The 20,491-nt window shown below is 34.0% G+C and overlaps 2 protein-coding genes across 3 annotated transcripts in view; one reads left to right on the forward strand and one right to left on the reverse strand.

The window, feature by feature from the left end:
- The window catches only part of Mhcl (Myosin heavy chain-like), a 303,019-nt gene that overhangs the window by 221,637 nt on the left and 60,891 nt on the right, over positions 1–20,491 (reverse strand). Inside the window, exon 1 of one of the 2 annotated variants that reach the window (XM_089733604.1) lies at positions 6,717–6,821. The exons of the other annotated variant lie outside the window; for it this stretch is intronic. The gene's annotated coding sequence lies outside the window, so the exon portion shown is untranslated. Of the gene's footprint in view, positions 1–6,716; positions 6,822–20,491 lie in introns of those variants that run through there. 2 annotated transcript variants of the gene reach the window in all.
- Positions 13,840–16,816, forward strand: LOC114247698 (uncharacterized). The gene is made up of 4 exons (XM_028180713.2): positions 13,840–14,140; positions 14,471–14,598; positions 14,957–15,061; positions 16,067–16,816. The coding sequence occupies exons 1-4, from the start codon at positions 13,978–13,980 to the stop codon at positions 16,499–16,501; spliced, it is 831 nt and encodes a 276-aa protein (XP_028036514.2). The 5' UTR covers positions 13,840–13,977; the 3' UTR covers positions 16,502–16,816.

Genomic DNA, 20,491 nt, shown 5'->3' on the forward strand with positions numbered 1-20,491 from the left:
AGTCAACTTGTTTTTTTTTTTCGAAATGTAATAGGTACATACATAAAACACATAAAACAAGGTATATATTATATACATAAAAAGAATCTAAAGGAATTGACGAATACTAGAAGTACCTTCACGATGTGTGGTTTCTGAACTATTCAGTTAGCTAATCCACAAAAAGAGCGGATATAACTACAGATTTTTTACTCAAACAAAAGTTTTGCAAGTCAATAATTTGTTAAAATTCTTTTAAGCAATTACATATGGAGATTGTTTGATGTATAATTGATGATTGGCTTTTATTGGCGTATTCAAGGCACGCACGCAATTTATTTTCGCGCCAATCGCTGTTTTGGTGAATTTCTGATCAATTTCCCATGGATTCTTGTTGGTATGTTTAAGCTCTTAATTTACTCATAGATTAGATTATTTAGAGCTCACTTAACTTAATGTGACTGTTTTTTTAAATTTATCATAATTTGACCTTATAATTCTCAACGGATGCATTTGCGACTTGGTATTTTTCAATTTTCGAATCGCGATCAGCGCTTTTAATGGAAAATTCCTCTTCGACAAAATGTTGTCGGAGCAACTCTGGTTCAATGTTATATGACAATCTATATATATAAAAATGAATTGCTGTTCGTTAGTCTCGCTAAAACTCGAGAACGGCTGGACCGATTTGGCTAATTTTGGTCTTGAATGATTTGTGGAAGTCCAGAGAAGTTTTAAAAGGTAGATAAATATGAAAATGCTCGGATTTAAATAAAAATAACAATTTTGTTTTCCCTTTTTCCCAAAAGTTCACGTCTTTTATTTATCGATTGAGGCACTATGAAGTTTTCCGGGTCACATAGTAGTTCAATAAATTTCACTTCGTTTAATCTTAGGTTGTATTATTGTCGTTTTCATCATCATATTATTGTCAATCTTAAAAGCGAAACAAAAAAAATACTAGTTTTATGTATGGAATAATTAATTAAAATTATTTGTACTCAATGGTTTCTCTTCTTTAGTTTTGTTTTCACGCATTACGATTACATTAATTAACTCTGTAACTTAGGATGGTTGCAGTTGGACATCCATAGTCGTCTATATATTAATACGTGAAGTAAAAACTTTGTATCCCTTTTTACGAAAATTGCGTGGACGGAGGAGTATGAAATTTCCCACACTTATAGAGAATATAGAGAAGGAGTGTAGAATTCTAATATTTTTGTAAAATTATGCATTGATAATACATTAGATCAATATAAAAAATATTACACACACTACCATGTATTTGACACAAAACACATATACTCTTTGTTTATTGTAAAATTTTTGTTATTGCTTAAAGTCTGTAGTTAATATTATTTACCTTTATATTTATTTGTTTATAGTGTAGTCGAAATCTGTGATTATAGAAGTATTCTTTGACAATAGAACCTTAATAATGTTCAAACTCATAATTTCAGTTAATTGTAGTCGAATTTCGAATACTGGGGGACCACTAGTTTGAAATAATAAGATTAGGAGCCGACGGTGACGACTTTCAATGAATCGGTTTATTTTACTAGTCACCATCAAAGCAAAGACTAGAATTATGTGTTTATATTTATTTTTTTGCTACTTATTTTAGTAACCTCGAAGGATTATTACGAGATTTGCCGGGCGAGTAAGTGAGGTCATGGGGCTCTATGTTTACATTACAATATTGTCATCACCATATACTGACTACAGATAAAAAAGATCAACAAATACGCTCTTAATAAGGCTTTTTAATTAACGGACACACACGCAAAAGTGTCCACAGAAAACCAATAAAACGTCCAAACCTATATCATGAATATTAATTAGCTATTCACGATCCGCATTAAAATCAATTAAAAGTCGAATATGGATAAATAACTGAACATTTTACAATTCAAATAATGATTTCATTACGACACCACGTCACTAGTATAATATGGCATCAGCTTCAAAAATTGTTTGATTTGAATAAACAGTAAGCAAGTGTGACGAAATGTGAAAATGTCGCCACCCTATTTAGCTACCGGCGCGTTGGCATAATTTAATATCTTACCTAACATCTCGCTGGGCGGCTAATGATACACTAGAGATTCACGATTTTAAGATTGCCTGTTTGTACTAGTAGTGAATGAACCTGACTAGTGTTGGAGACTACGCAACTTGGAATCCCAGTCGACGTCTTGTTAAATATATCTAGGTAAATTCGTTATTTTTTTGTTTCAGTGCACACATTATAGATTGACCAGGTTTAATGTATGCTTCTATTTGTTAATTTTCTTAATTTAGTTGTTCATGACGTTCTAAAGAATCATTCGAGAAGATTCCGTCATTTATTTCATAGCACAATCTGCTATCGCAAGTATCCCTACTACGAAACAGATCCGGTGTTCCACAATGCTGGTATGAATGTCTTCGCTTATATTGCCAATGAGCAATGGAACCAGTAGCAATCAACCAGCCAATCTCATCTGCTGTTAATGACAGAAAAACAATTGATTAAAAAACAGCTTCCTTGAATTAATTTCTACAAGGAAACTAAAGCTAAGAAATTTTATGTTTTACTAAAAGTGCTAAAATTTGGTTTACTAAAATCTGTATTCAACAAACGGTGCAAGGTCCATGTAGTTCTGAGTATTATTGTAAACTCAGCACAAAGTGAATATTAAAATGCAGATTAAAGAGTGAAAGACGAGGCGACTGTTTCTTTAAAAATTTCACTAAACGCCCACGATCGAGATACGAACCGTTTTAGAATAGATAAGTAGTTGCTTTTCATCAATGACATACTACCCATTGACGGTATGTGCACGGCTGGTGGTGGATGGGGAATACGCGATATGGATCAGTCTTCCACGAAAGTGGTGAAGCAGAGGAGATCAAAACTTGTGTCCCAATTGGAGAACTCAATGGAGCGGGAAACAAACGCGAGTAGATCAATATTAATTGTGTCACTTTATCAACATTTTTTTCAGAATCGTTCAACTCAATATAAGTTGCAGAAGTAGTTACAAAAATGTAAATTCTTATTCTATTCATCAATTTGTGATTCTAAAATAATGCGTAGGTCCACGACTTATAGATACATTCATGTATGAAGAATTTGAGAGGGGCTTTTATGCTTGGAGTATTATGATGCACAAGATTTAAATAGAATGAACACACAAAACAATTTAAAGGCAGACTTATTCCGAAACAATGTTACCTTTATTATTTTTGTCTTTTGTATTATTTGCGATGAAATGGACAAACGATAGTAAAGTAAAATTCAGTGTTCTGGAATTTGAAAACGATTATGGTAAAAAAAAACAGGATTAATCGGATAATACTACTATATATAGTTAATAATAACTTATTGTTTACCTAGTTATAAAACCAACACAGAAATCTAAAAAATCCTTTAGAAGATACTTAGCTTCCTATGTCACTGATGAAAACTAAGCAAATTCGATTTGCGTAATACTGATAAACCGAAGAAATGTACTTCACATTCCCGCTTAAACATATATAAGGGATTTTATGACCTGGTAACTAAGACCTTTAGGTCAAGTCTTATTTTAATTTTAATGATAACTTTTTGCACATTTGTGCCCTTTCACAGATATTAAACAGTTAATAAGCCACCGTTATTACACATTTAAACCTGAAGAAACACTAATTAGACAAAATAACAAAATCACACAACTTCACTCCTCGCGTTCCCGCCAAAAATCTTCCGCTTAAACATAAACTCTATTGTATATGAAGCAGATTTGGAAATTTAGAAAAAAGAAATGGACCAAACACCGACCGAGGGCAAAAGCATTCCACGTACGAAAATAAACCGCGCCGCACCGCTTAATATCAATTCCTTTTATAGAATCAGCTTTCTGGACATTACCGTTCTTGAAACAACTAATCCGAGCAGGAAGTTGACGATTTTTTAAACGTAGAAAGACGTCACACGCTCTGCCTGCAGTCAGTGTTACTTCAAATGACAGATAAATTCAATATGTCTACATAAAATCTATATATTAATACGTGAAGCAAAAACTTTGTATCCCTTTTTACGAAAATTGCGCGGACGGAGTATGAAATTTTCCACACTTAAGAGAATATACAGAAGAAGCACAATGCTAATATTTTTTTTTAATAATGCATAAAAGATACATTAAATCAATAAAGAAAACATTACACACACTACATACCATGTATTTGACGCACACACGCATGCATACTATTTATTTATTGTCAAACTTTTGTTCTTGACGTCTGTTGTCAAATTGAGAATAGATTAATTATTGTTTGTCTTTGTTAATATTTTCTATAATGTAGTCTTGGCGAAATTTGTGTTTATAGAAGTATAAAATACAATCATAATAGTGTACAAACTAACAATTCCAATTAAATATAGTCGAATTTCGACTACTGCGGGGCCTCTAGTTACAAATTAATATTTCTGTTGTGTATGTCAATTTCATCGCATTATTAAATATTAATTCGTGAAGCAAAAACTTGGTATTACCGGTTTTTACGAAAATTGAAATTGAATTAAATTGATACGAAAAATGGAGGAGTATGAAATTTCCCACACATATAGAGACTAAAGAGAAGGAGTGCAGAATACTAATATTTTTTAACATTTTGCATAAAAAATACATTAAATGAATAAAATATAAAACATTGCCGACCTACTATGTATTTGACACACACACATATTTACTCTTTAGTTTATTGTTAAAGTCTGTGGTCAAATTGAGCATAGATTAATATTGTACGTCTTAAATATTGTTTACATTCAAAATAATGTTTGATTACAGTACAAATAAAAACAATTATGGCAGCTGACATTTTGTTCACTGATAATTTTCTTAGTACCAGAGTTTATTGTTGAAAATTTTATTTGGAAGACTTCAATCCCATACCTAAATGGTAACCTATATTAATCGTCTCAGTTTATTGGTTATGTATGATTCTTAAGAGCTAAGATACAAATTCCGACATGATTTTCAGAACTAAAATCAAGTATCCAGATAGATGACGAAATAGCTCGATTTCACTTCGCAATATTTGGTAGGAAATGCGACTGGATTATTTTGATTGTTCTATTAAAATCTATAGATAAACGACAGTCACTAAGGCTGAGTCTTTACTGGTGGTAGGACCTCTTGTGAGACCGCACGGGTAGGTACCACCGCCCTGCCTATTTCTGCCGTGAAGCAGTGACGCGTTTCGGTTTGAAGGGTGGGGCAGCCGTTGTAACTATACTGAGACCTTAGAACTTATGTCTCAAAGTGGGTGGCGCATTTGCGTTGTAGATGCCTATGGGCTCCAGTAACCACTTAACACCAGGTAGGCTGTGAGCTCGTCCACACATCAAGGCAAAAAAAAAAAGTCTACTGGCGATGGGGTGTCTTGAGAACTCGCCCTGAACAAAACAACAAGCAGAAATGCGTTTCGGTTTGATGGGATGGGGCAGCCGTTGTACTGTGATACTCAGAGAATTCCTCTCAAGATGGATGGTGGCGTTCGCGTTATTAATGTCTTTGGGACTTAACGACGGAGGGAAGATCTTCCACCGAGCGGGTGATATTTTGCTCGGTAGACCGACGGTCCGAATGTTGTTGTTCGGAACTTGTATATATGCGAGCTTGTCCTGAAAATGTCGTAAGCGAGGTTCAGGCATCTGTCAATTATCTTCCGTTGTATGATGGCTACCCGCCACAATGTCTATGGGTCGTGAACTCGTCCGACAGTCTAAGCAACAAAAAAAGTCGAGACTGGCCTCTAGTTTTGCAACATTATTCAATCGATTATATTATTAATCGATCAAATCAAACGTTGTAAGCCATTAACAAGTTCGTGTACATTTACAGTTTCGCTAGAATTCATATATTTAATAATATAACTATTCGATACTTAATTAGATGGCAGTCATGTACAGACGACCGTCTGGTGTAGTGGTAAGTGACATGGTCACTACACAAGGGGGTCGCGGGTTCGAATCCCGCCAAGGGAAGATATTTGTATGATAAATATAAATGTCTTTTCCAAGGTTATGGATGTATATTAAACATATGTATGTGTATAATAAAAATCTTACATTTATTTCCGTTATCTGGTACCTGTAACACAAGTTCTTTACGAACTTATCATGGGACCACTTAAGGTGACGTGATTGTTTAAAAAAAAAAATCATTATATTTATATTAAATTCAAAAAAGTTGCACTTTATTGAAACCTATTTAAAATTCAATATAAACGTGGTTATTTTTTTAAAATTAAGATGCACGAAATAATATTTATCGAAATTCACACAGTGATGTCTCATAAAGTTGTAATGCATACATTCATTTAAATCGAGTAAAATGAGGGCTTCATTAAAGTAGTAATTAAGTTATTATTGCCATACGTCAAATAAAAAAATGGTTTGTTTTAAAAATAATAAGTTTATAGAGACCACAAGTACCAATGCGATAATCGCAATCGTCGATTGAACAATCACGCATTGGAATGTATGTAAATAGTGTGCCACCGAGCTTTGTGCAATGCAGAGGTTACAAAATGACAACTAGTCATGGCATATGTCACAGAAGCTGTCAGAGCGTCGATTGTATTAATTCCTGCTTGACAAACGAAATTTCTCAATGATTTATTCGTGATTGGCCGATCTGCATCGTTATTAAACACTGCACTACACATCGAGCACAAAACTTAAATATAAAAATCACCCAGAGACAAACCGTTTTATTCAATGTTTTTTTTTTTTTTTTTATAAAATTTTATAACGTATCTTGGTTCGCGCGTTAACGATCGCGCGGGAAACGCGTGCGCCGAGTCCGCGTTCGAGATTTGAACTGTTTTATGCGTTTAGAGGTTAGTTTACACTGAATCTTTGTTATCGCGATTCTCATTGAACATAAAAACAGGTAGAGAAATACGCAAATTTTGCGATCGCCCCGTGAGAGTGAGATTTTGAACAAGTTTATTTGACACGATATTTTTTATCTCAAAATTAGATAATTTTAACAAGCACAAGAAATATAAATAGAAAGAAACACACATACGAATTAGCTTCATGGATCGTTCGTTTTGATGATATAAAGACTATCTTCCTTTGTTTTTAATCTTGAAAACATGCCGAGAAAACATTAGAAAAAAATAATTGTTTATTTAAATTTGGATTATTGGTATTTTTCAATGGCCATGGCTTTAAGCTTTTCGCTTATTATACTAAAAAAATTAATCGAAAATTAAAGCATACCATCTATCCTTCTGTATCGCCATCGGTGACCACGAAAACTTAAAAATATTTTGTCGGAAATTATAATATCTTAAACAGTAAAAACAGTATTAATTACGTCTGATACTCACGAAAACAGAATCAATTAACATGCCCTTCTGGTACTTTATTTACTAATTAAATACGTCGAATGAGGAGTGAAATAGTGACAAACAGACGGCGGAATCGCGGTCCATCGGCGACCACCCCACGTGTCTTTTCATATAGAACGTATTTCCTGTTTTATTTTTACTATGTCAGGGGACCGCTTTCGAAGCCTGGTTGGTAGTGGAGAAAAACAGCATAAGCATATTCGATTTGTTAGTGTTCCGAAACTTGATTTGTGAAAATATTTCGTTATTCTGGTATGTCATCTTTTTTCTTATTTAGATTAATAAACTAGCTCACATAGTTGTTAATAGAAAAAAAAAAAAATTTTTTTGCTTTTATATGGGTGGACGAGCTAACGGCCCACCTGCTATTAAGCGGTTACCGGAGCCCATAGACATCTACAACGCAAATGCCGCCACCCACCTTGAGATATAAGTTCTAAAGTCTCAGTATAGTTACAACGGCTGCCCGGCCCTTCAAAGCAAATTATTCTGTTATAATGTCTTATTCTTTCTTATTGTAATTTGTAAACGAGCTCACCTGACGTTAAAGTAATTACCGGAGCCCATAGACATTACAGTATGAAATGGAGTCTTGAGACATGAGGCCTAAGTCTTGATGATTTAGTTTAACAGCAATCGTATCCTTCAAACAGGAACGCACGACCGATTCGCTACAGAAGCAGTAAGGGGGATGGTATCAACTACCCGTGCGGACTCTGATTACGGCAATTATTTTTGTGAGTTTAATTTGCTCAATGATCCAATTTCCTTCATCGTGAAAAGCATTCGCGAAAATGTCTAATGTTTATAAAGAATAAAAAAAATTTACATCGCTTCCGGGATTTGAACCTCGACATTGTCGTTCACACTCGTGCGCCGGACGTCTTATCCTTAAGGCCACGGCGACTTCTAAGTTGTGAAACCTTTCGAATTTCTAGATTTCCATACAGAGATTGTAATTAAGGATGCTAAAATAGGGTCCCGCAGGATAAGATTGCGACATCATTACCATACCAGATATGCATGTTCGTAGGCGGATGTATGTTATATCACTAGTAGGTATGTGTTATTATATATCAGACTAAATTAGCGGTAGGCAGCGGCTTGGCTCTGCCCCTAGCATTGCTGAAGTCCATGGGCGACGGTAACCACTCACCATCAGGTGGACCGTATGCTCGTCTGCCTACAAGGGCAATAAAAAAAAAAAATCTTTTTTTTGTTTATTGTCTGTGGTTAAATTACACTTTTTTTTTTTTTTATCTAATGAACAAAATTTATTATAATAAAAAGAACACAATATACCTAACCTAAAAGTACATGTTATTATCCGCAACATGCTTCGTCAGAAATACAAAAAAAAAAAAAAAAATCAGACTAAATTATACCAGTGTATCATTTATTGTTATAATAAAATTATTACTAATAATTCACTAATTATTCGATGCTCACGTAATATTAATGTTCTTAAATTTTGAATTGCTCATGAATCGTAAGTTTGTGTTTACAATATAGGTATATGTACATAATATGTAATCCCCACTGGTTAGTACGGCATATTTATACTAACACACACAAATTACACTACTCAATTATTACAAACTAGCGACCCGCCCTCGCTTCGCTTCGGAAACTGTAATTTATTATAGATATCTCCACTATTTAATGGATGTTATTATACATATAAACCTTCCTCTTCAATCACTGTATCTATTAAAAAAAACCGCATCAAAATACGTTGCGTAGTTTTAAAGATTTAAGCATACATAGGGACAGATATAGGGACAGAGAAAGCGACTTTGTTTCATACTATGTAGATATTACAAATATTAATACGTGAAGCAAAAACTTTGTATCCCTTTTTACGAAAATTGCGCGGACGGAGGAGTATGAAATTTTCCACACTTATAGAGAATATAGAGAAGAAGTGCACAATGCTAATATTTTTTTTAAAATAATGCATAAAAGATACATTAAATCAATAAAGAAAACATCACACACACTACATACCATGTATTTGACGCACACACGCATGCATACTATTTATTGTCAAACTTTTGTTCTTGACGTCTGTTGTCAAATTGAGAATAGATTAAATATTGTTTCTCTTTGTTAATATTTTTTATAGTGTAATCTTGGCGAAATTTGTGATTATAGAAGTATAAAATACAATCATAATAGTGTACAAACTTACAATTCCAATTAATTATAGTCGAATTTCGACTACTGCGGGACCTCTAGTTACAAATTAATATTGTTGATGTGTATGTCAATTTCATCGCAGCTTACGGAACGGGGATCGCTTTGAAGTCAGTCAGCAGAGATGTCAATAAATTATTTTAAATCTCTCTCTTTGTGCGTAGTGCAATAACGGTACACGGCTTGCATTAAATTAAGATATTTAAAACTTCAACCGGGTTATTGACTTCAGATTGTCTAGTGAACGGAACCCTGCATTAGATTTAGTAAAAATGCGTTCTCAAAGTGTTCGGAGAAAATTGTCGATAGTGAGTTTTTAGTGTCGGGGCGAGTTCCAATGGTAAAATCCAAAGATGGACCAGAAAGAAGGTAGATAGATTTGTATGCTGCTCCTAACATTCTACGCGCAGCCTTCAGTCTACTTTTTACTGGTGGTAGAACCTCAAGAGTCCGCACGGGTAGGTACCGCCACCCTGCCTATTTCTGCCGTGAAGCAGTTCGGTTTGAAGGGTGGAGCAGCCGTTGTAAGTATACTTGAGACCTTAGAACTTATATCACAAAGTAGGTGGCGCATTTACGTTGTAGATGTCTATGGGTTCCAGTAACCACTTAACACCAGGTGGGCTGTGAGCTCGTCCACCCATCAAAGCAATAAAATAAAATAAAAACGTGTTAAAAACCTGTTAAATTAAATAGTATGTGAAAGGTATTTTAAGTCTTATTTTTAGATCATAATTGCTTTTTTTTAAATCCTTCCGCCTAATATTTTAAAAGTCACTTTAGGTAGGCAGAGATCATGACGTCCGACCAGTTCGAGACATTAGACCGAAGCCTCAGTAGCATAGCCTATCATAAATGTCAAAGCGGAACGAATAACTATAGCATAAATGAGCCGGACGATGCTACTACCTAATTACACGCTCTACCAAATAGTCGAGATAGGAACGTCAATGGACTAGGAAGTTAAATAGGAAAATAAGCGACATAGAGAAGTAAAATTACTAAGAATGGTATCATCAGATTGACAGCCAGACAATTATCATGTAAAATATTCTGACGTAAGCTTGTAGTTCACAGAAAAAGAAAAAAAAATGGTCACGAATTTTTCCAAGTCCTTCGCGGTGGAAGGTAACAAAATATCTAATAAGTTATAGTTTTCCAGGGGGACACCCTGGGAGGTCGGTGTTTGTTTTTTAATAGATTGTGTGTATTCCAAATATAATGCATAATTCACATTATTGCATATGATAAAACACATATGCGTCTAATATTTGATATTAAAGAAGAACGATCTTGATTAATGAATGTGATGGATACATTTATGAACTTCGGGATCTAGTGTAAGGTTTATTGTAAAATAATTAAAACAAAAATAATAAAATGTATCATGGTAAACTTAAGGCAATTATCGGATTGTCAAATAGCAACACTGTTAGTGGGAGCAATGGCAGTAGTGGGGACGTGACATAATAAAAAAGGCGGTAGTCTGAAAAACGAGACAGAAATCAGTGTATTGAGTAGTGAGCAGATATCTAAAGATTGTACAAGTGGAGTTACAAATAAAGCAGTATTAAGTGAACTATTGCAATCTGTGTATTTATTTACTGGCTCTGGAGTCTGAGTCTACACTAGTCAATACCAGACAGGCTGTGAGCTCATCTGCCCATATACAGAAATAAAATGAAAAAAATATCAATAATTTTCTCGGACTCGGCGAGTAAATTAACCCACAGACACAACATACTGAGTTTCTCGCCGGAACTTCTCAGTAGGGCGCGTTTCCGATCCGGTGGTAGATTAGAGAAGAAGGCTCCGGATACCTTGGACAGCGAAGAGAAGCAATCAGTCTATCTTAGATCAACTGCAGATCAAGACTAGACTGTCCACACTCTGCCTTCGCCGCGCACTCGAGTACTTCGGTCACGTTGCTCGGAAAACACCGGATAGCTTAGAAAGACTATTTGTGACAGGGAAGATCGAGGGAAAGAGACCGCGCGGGCGCAGTCCGACAAGGTGGTTCGACCAATCCGCACCACACTAGAGATCCCATTCCACGAGGCCCTTCATGCGGCCAATGATCGGAGGCGCTGGCGGGACATCACAAGGAGTAAAATCATGTCGAATTATAATGGTCACGACCCTCTGCAGTGAGGAAACGACGCGAGGAAGAGGAGGAGGAGGTAGATTCTGCGAAGCACGGTTTTTGCTAGGGTTCGTGTTAGCAACATCGTCAGGTTTGAGCCCCGTGAGCTCACCTACTAGCCCGGTAAAAAATTTAAAAATTCTTACGAACACAAAACAGGGCTCAAATAGAAAAAAAAAGAACTAAATAGGTACCGAACTTGAGATAAGAGTCTGTATATTCATCATACTAAGATGATTAAGATAACTAAATACAACCGACCGCTAATTAAGTTGAATTTATACAAATGAACTCAATGTTGCCTCTTAATTAGAGATTGAAATGATTAAGGCTTATATCTAAAGCAAAGATCGCTTTTGTGGTACGTATTTATTTAGGAATATCTCAATATTATGATCAAGCATTTGCTAGAAATATCAAATGGATCGAGGAATGAAAGGCTGGTTTAAGCGACATTTCCTTTAATATTTTATTTATTTATTGCTTAGATGGGTGGACGAGCTCACAGCCCACCTGGTGTTAAGTGGTTACTGTAGCCCATGGACATCTACAACGTAAATGCGCCACCCACCTTGAGATATAAGTTCTAAGATCTCAGTATAGTTACAACGGCTGCCCCATCCTTCAAACCGAAACGCATTAATGCTTCACGGCAGAAATAGGCAGGGTGGTGGTACCTACCCGCGCGGACTCACAAGAGGTCCTACCATCAGTAAAAAATACGCGTCATTTATCTTTGTAATTAAAGGTCCGTTTTATTTAGTACTAGCGACCCGCCCTCGCTTCGCTTCGGAAACATTAAAACACACATGAAACAAAAAAAATAAAAAAAAATAAAAAAAAAAAAGTAGCCTATGTTCGTCAGGGACAATGTCGGCTTCTAATAGAAAAAGAATTTTTCAAATCGGTCCAGTAGTTTCGGAGCCTATTCGAAACAAACAAACAAACAAATCTTTCCTCTTTATAATATTAGTATAGATAGTATAGATCAACAATTCGATGTTTTTAATTGAGCTTCAATTAAATTTACCCCATTCAAATAGCTGAAGATTTTTTTTAGTTATGATATTTTTTACCAAATTTTAAACTTTAAATGGCTCTCCTATTATAATTTTGCAAAAATGTCGCTTAAACCCAATAAACTTTTACGCCTCCATTCATTGATTATAAGATATGATGTCTCGGTGAAAAACGACGTGAAATCGATGATATTAAATTTTGAATGTTTGATTTGAGATTGATTGATTCGATTTAAAATGTTTATTTTACACAGTCGCACGGAATAAATCATAGCTATGCATGGCGCATCAATGTGAACTATTGTGCAACTAACAATTAGGAACAAAAAAAAAATTATTTTTCTAACATTTATGCTACAGTTAGTGATGGGTTGAGCCCAAAAACATGATAAATAATTATTTCAACGCGATTCCGTATTGACAGTGAAAGATTTAATTAGTTTGCTCCATGTGCGATTTGTAAAAGAAAATCATTATTATATCACCTCCATCTTTTTTATTTGAGGTCGTATAATAAAAGCAATGTGTTACTTTATCGGAAGCGTTACCTCGGAAAGGCATTTTCAAAATTCAAAGTCGATAACTTTGGGATACACTTATCAGATAAGCAAACTAAATGAAATTAATATATTAATACATAAGCTTTCCTCAACATTCGTTAGGTTCAACAAAGTTTGTGAAGGCAATAAAAAAGCATCATAAAAGTTACTTGAAATCAAACCGAAAAAAACTGTAATATATTTCTAATTCTGGTTCACCCTGAGTAATAAATAAGGTATTATTTAATAAACAAATCATTCAAATTATGTAGGCATATTTTATAATATGTCTTCGTGATATTTATTGTGAGTTACTTTATTTGTTTCCTAAATATTAAATTTAGAGTATTTGAAACTACAGATTTTAGTGTCTACATCATATTAATAACTGTAATTACAAGCCTTGGGCCGTTTTTTTTTTGTTTTGAAAGCGCCACCTTGTATTACAAATGAAGATATCAAAATAGTAACGTAAGAGAACGCCATCTATCGTCAACTGAAAGTTTCGATTTTCAAAAGCTAGATGGCGTTGAAACTGCTCTAACGTTTCGTTTACACTTATTTCAGCCAATCAGAAACATGGAAACGACTTTACAAGCTACCACTTCCACCGGTTCGTGACGTAGTGCAGCACAGCGCGTCTATTTTCGTTCGCTGATAGGCGGCCGACATCTTGTTTGTTCCTTACCGCAACTTTGACATCAAACTAGAAATGCCAATGAACGCAGTCGGATGGACAACAGAAGAAGACGAAAAATTAATTGATCTAGTTAAACCACACGCTCATTTGTACAACGTTAAAGACCCCTCCAGGAAGAATATACTAGCAAGGGAAACAACATGGCAAGAAATAGCGAAACAGATATCCAGACCAGGTAACATTTAAATATTAAAGTGCTATATTGCACAATATTGCTTTTGTTTACTGTAAGTAAAGGAATGCCTTAATAATTACCTACACAGTTTAAGATACGTAAATAGGAAATTTATTCCACTTTCTTTTGAGAAGTTTTTTTTACCAAATCAAGGACATTGAAGGTAATCCTAATGTTTTAATTTTAATGTAGACAAAAATCAGCTAATAGCATTGTGAATTCTGTACATACAATTTACAAATCTATTAATAATTTTTATATAGAAATCTCTTTAAATATTACATATATTTTATTAAATATAAAAGTTATATAATTAAAACTAAATTTCAGTTGAAGAATGCAGGAAGAGATGGAGAGGTCTCCGTGATAGTTATACAAGAAGTAAACGTCTCGGTAGTATGCCAGGTTACACCAAATTAGTTGTCTACAAAAAACTGAATTTCCTTGATGACATCTTGGTAAGTTCATAGGTAAAAAAAATTATAAAGAAATGGCTCCAACTTCTCAGGCATTGATTTTACCAATGTCACAGTACATGTAAAACATGGACACTTTTTGGCAGGCATTGTCTTCTGGCACTAAACTATAATTATCTCAACTGTGGGAACTAGAGACAGATATACATTCTCATATATGTTGAAACATATGCGTATATAGATATTAAACACCCAGACAAAAATGTTCATCACACAAATGTTTGTCTGATGTGGAAATTGAATCTATGACCTTCAACTCAGCTGTTAGGAGCACTAATCAGTCAATATAACATATGACTTAATTATTTAATTTTTTAATTATAATCAAATAACATTTCAGGTTGATAGCACCGAAGAGATGGAGGCAGAAGAAAGTAATCAGATTAATGAACAAAAACCAAAAACAGAACAAGAGGTTATAACAGATAATCAAGAGTATTATGAGGTAACTGTTTTTTAATCTTCATAAAAATAAAACAGGAGTCAAGTTATGACTTTAAAAATATTTATTTTAAAGTATACTTCAAATTAGAGTGATAACCTTTATGACTAACTCAGTGATAATTAATATATGACGCAGTGGATGGTTCAATGGTGTTATTAAAGTGATGATATCAGCGTCGCTGACACTATTCTTTTCATCATTATCATTGCCTTCCATAGTGACAGTAATTAAAACTTACTTTTTCAAACAATTCCTTTTATTGGATTTCAAGTGTACAACAATAACCACAGAGAGCTCCACACTGTTCGGCTGCTCGAGGCAGACAGTCTTGTGTGACAAAAGTAACTCGTATTTATAGTAGAACAGTGGGGTAATTTGTTCATTAATTTTCCTGAATACCATGTTAAACAATTGTTGACTTGCATTGGACTGTTAACCAACAATTTTAACAGTAAAGAAAGAGTTAACTAACTAATTCTAGTTAACTAACTAATTCTAGTTAACTAAATTAAAATTTAGCAGGGTTATGCTGAAATATGCAATGAACCAAAAAATAGTGTGTTCAATAATTGGCATACACTTGCCATTTAATGTTCCATTTAAATGATTTTTTCTTACATTATCATTAAAACTGATTGCTGAAATGCATTTGATATTTGTGTGGTGAGATGTGTAGATAAAAAAATGTCAGTTTATATAACAGTTGATGTAATGAAAGTACATAATAGGCATATCATCATCATCATCATGAGCCCACAGTCGTCTACTGCTGGAAATCAAAATGAACAGGCATATAATGCATGAGCATATATTTCAATTATAATGGTCAAAGAAATAACTATCTGGATATCTATAATCTGTATCTGTTATCTATAATCTGGATAACTACTATCTTATCATAAAAAAAGAACCCACTATAAACTGTCCTACAAAACTGGTGGTCTCAGTGAAAGGCTGCTCAGTTACGACTTATTCGTTTTTTAAAATAATAACTTTAAATTACAGATCAGACTAGTTGACAATGCAGATATTGAGAGCAAGTTCATCAAAATATTACCCAAACAAATAGAAAACAGTAACAAACAACCCAAGAAAATAGGAAAAAAGAACTGTGGTCGTAAGAAAACAGTACCAATGCCAAGAGACATGCCCCCAGTGAAAATATTACCGAAACCACTACTTGTAAATGGACCAAAGATCGTACAATACATAGAAGATCAGAATCAAATACCAGTCGCATCCAGAACACAGACCATCGATAAACTCATAGAAAGAATTCTTAAGGAGAATACCAATGAAATTGATGTGTTCTTTAGAAGCATGGCATCTAGTGTCAAGAAATTACAACCAAATTTAATACCTAAAGTCAAAATGGAAGTTTGCAATGTGATTGCCAAATATGAGATGCAGAGTTTCGACAAAAGTAATCTCAACAATTGATTCACATGTTGGGCTTTGGAATATTATGTGGATGGAATTATTTATTTAATGATTGCTTTAATTTCTGTTGTAATTGATTAGTGAGCAACAAATAGATATGTTTAAAATAAGTAATATTAATAAATTCGAAAAAATAGAATAAAAAAAAAATGTTTGTACATACAGCATAAACAAGTGTATTACAAACTTTGTTAGATCACTGTTACTTTTTATATTGTGGTAATTGCCTTTGTGGGCAATAAAAATTGTATTTGAGCGAACATTTTAGCATTTAAAAATTATAAATTTACAAAAAAATATATATATTTTCATTGATATTGTTGTCAATCGCTTTTTGTATTGCCATTGTAGACATACGAGCTTACAGCCCACCTATTTGTAAGTGGATATTGGTCATGGACGTCTGCAATGCAGGCCAATAGCCATAACTGAGCCAAGGCTCTTCAAAAAAGTCCTTTGGAAATGGCATCTAGCGCGTAGGAAACATTGGAAGGAAGTCTATCTCAAAGTTAGATGGTATGTGGCAACAATTGTCTGGAGATGCAGTGTGGATGAACGCTGGTGCAGTGAATCGTTTCGGTTTGAAGGGTGGGGCAGCCGTTATAACTATACTGAGACCTTAGAACTTATACTTCAAGGTGGGTGGCGCATTTACGTTGTAGATGTCTATGGGCTCCAGTAACCACTTAACACCAGGTGGGCTGTGAGCTCGTCCATCCATCTAAGCAATAAATAAAAAGGTTTTATGATTAATAATATCGATTACTATATTGATGTTTCGCTTCCGAGAATAAGCTTCTTTAAGCGCGTTTCTTTCTCGTGTAAAAAAAGCTGTTACATTTTTTATCAACAAATAGAAAAGGCGCAATTTTATAAAATTTCTACATTCATCTAATATATAAAATTCTCGTGTCACAATGTTCGTTCCCATACTCCTCTGAAACCGCTTGACCGATTCTCATGAAATTTTTTATGCATATTCAGTAAGCCTGAGAATCGGCTACTATCTATTTTTCATACCCGTGATTAGGGTTGTCCACCACTAAATTTTTTTTTTTATTTGGACATTTTTTTTGTTATAATGAGGTATTATGTGGTTGAATGAGGTTTTGTTATTTTTATTATATATTCCCTCATCGTTCACAGCACTACATACCTCTTTCACTCATTTACCACATCCTTACACACTTACAATAAGTTAGTTTTTTTTTCTACACTAGAAATTCCCTAGAAATCTTATATATGGCAAAACAATGTTTGCCGGGTCAGCTAGTATTTTATAAAAATCTAACCGCATCTAAGAATACATATAGGAATGAAAACATTATGGAACGACACACCCTACGTATCTATAGGCTGCAACTTATTGTGGGAAGGGGCGTGGCGTCTAGACTAACATCGGTTCACTGACTGATTCTGTTGAAGCCACTGTATGATTTGAAAACGAGGAATACGTTTTTATAGTAAATTTTTTTTACTGAGAACTGACAACTGTAATAGTTTAAATGATACTTACTTATTTATTTTCTATAAGAACATAATTAAAATAACATCACATGTAACAAATAAATGAACGAAATAAAATTATTAATATCACAAATCATCATAACGAGAAAACGGAAAAGGATCAATAATCAAAATATGTACTTTTATTTATGAATTTTCCAACTCGAATTACGAGACTATTTTGCCGCGTAGGATGTTAAATTCAATCATCATTGTTCTGATTGTTGCACTTTATAATGTACTAGCGACTCGCTTCGCCTCGGAAACATTAAAACACACATGAAACCAAAAAAATAAATAAATAAAAAAATTTAAAAAAGTAGCCTATGTTCATCAGGGACAATGTCGGCTTCTAATGGAAAAAGAATTTTTCAAATCGGTCCAGTAGTTTCGGAGCCTATTCGAAACAAACAAACAAACAAACAAACAAATCTTTCCTCTTTATAATATTAGTATAGATACATTTTTTTGTTAATTTCAAAACATCAGTTTCACATTTCATATTTATTACTTCAATAACTTAAGCATTCCTATATTACACAGACATTCAATTCAAGCTTCGCAAAAAGCATAAAGAGCTATTACTACATTTCCAAACTACTCTCTCGTATTCTCTAGAATTTCCATCGGAAAACTCATAAAAAAAACACACTCATTATAACCAAACTTCACATCCTTCACATTCATATGTAAACTACCACATCCCAACCACACAACCACATCAAAGAGTACCCACTGAGGGTTCGTAGCACTCGACTGACAATACTGTCTACTGGGGCTGATAACCCTCGTGCGAATATAAGCACTACGCGAGCAGTTTTGTAAACATGCGCAGTTGATATAGAGGTATACGTATGTAAGTCAATTGAAACTTGCACAGAATAGAACTAATCATGCTCTCGAAATCTCAACAGACTTCAGTGATTAGCAGATACTATATAGATATAGATAATGTTACTATTTTACTGTGTATTAGAGATATAAGCTATCTGTAGAACATAGCAAAAACAAAGCTCAAATTTGCTTAAATTCCAAGATTATCTAATACTCGTACAAAGAACTATTCCATCTCGTACCTCAAACATGACGTATTCTTAAGTCATTCGCGTCCTATTACCGCTTAACACACGGGAAAGTTAAACATGTCTTTCTATATACACGAAAAACACATTTACACTCAAAAACAATTTATGAAAAGTTTTTCGCGTTCATGGCGAAGATCGAATACCCATACCGCCCTAGAGCCGGTGGCCAACAAAATTGAAAGCCATTACCCATCTTGATCGGCATATCCAAGTTTAGTTATAAGGTATGTTATTACGCGGCGATTAATATTACTAATATGAACTCAGCCAATTTAAAATAATAATACACCCATGAAATGGCTTAGTTAAAAGGTGTCCTTTACAGTAGTTAGGAACGAGATTGTCGAGCGATCAAGATAATATATTTAATGGAAGATAATAATATAATAAAAGAGTAAATATCCGGAAGCAGACAACCTCTTTAATAGGACGCATAGAGTCGCATGAATGAGTCCACGCTCGGGACAAATGCTCGTAATAAGTCGGTTTGTGGAAGTGATGTTATATTTTTTTGTTTTTTTTATTATTAAAATGGCTCCAAAGTCGTGCTTGAGTGAAAAACGCGCACGGTTAAAATAAAAAATGAACATATGCGTTTTTGTTTCACGCTGTGTAAGATCTTGAACGCATACGTATACCCAGAACCATTTGATCGCAATATCGATTGAGCTATTGCCATTAGCCATTATTTATTTTGATTGCAAATAAGAAACGGAGAATGAAAAATCAAGCTAAAGTAGTATTTATGTGTGTACACACAATACCAATTTCAAAGAATTGTAAAATAAATCTCAAGAAATGTTCCAATTAAATGTTTTTTCGAAAAAGCGGTTTGTTACACTGCTAGAAAAAGATAACCATTTGAAACAACATATACCTAATTACATGCTACAAATTTTGAATTGAATAATAACATTTTATTGTAATTCACGTCACCCGGTGACAGTCTCCGAATTACCACAAATAGAGCGGAACCCACCGAACAATGATTAGGGCTGTCGTCCATCTATTGGCAATTTTTAAATTACTACTTTATAAGAAACAGACTACAGCTTGGGAGAAACTGGACACGTACATGATGATAATATAATAATTTTAATTACTTTGGCCGAATATCTTGACGAGGATTAAAAAAAAAATTATGGGTATTTTTTGAATAGACTCACTATTACAAGGTTTTTTTTGTTTGTTTTTAAACTATAGTTATTATTTCACATAATATTCACAGTTAAATAGCACTCGTATGTGTCTATAAAATAAATAATGGTCATCCGTCGTGTTCGTACATAATTTTAATGGTCTTATCTTCAATCCCTTTCATTAATATCCCTTTACTTCTGACAATCCATTCCACAATTACACCGTCCTTGATTTTTATATTGCTCTTGATACTACCACT

The sequence above is a fragment of the Bombyx mandarina genome, chromosome 16 (assembly GCF_030267445.1).
Source record: "Bombyx mandarina strain Sakado chromosome 16, ASM3026744v2".
Classification (NCBI taxonomy): Eukaryota; Metazoa; Arthropoda; class Insecta; order Lepidoptera; family Bombycidae; genus Bombyx; species Bombyx mandarina.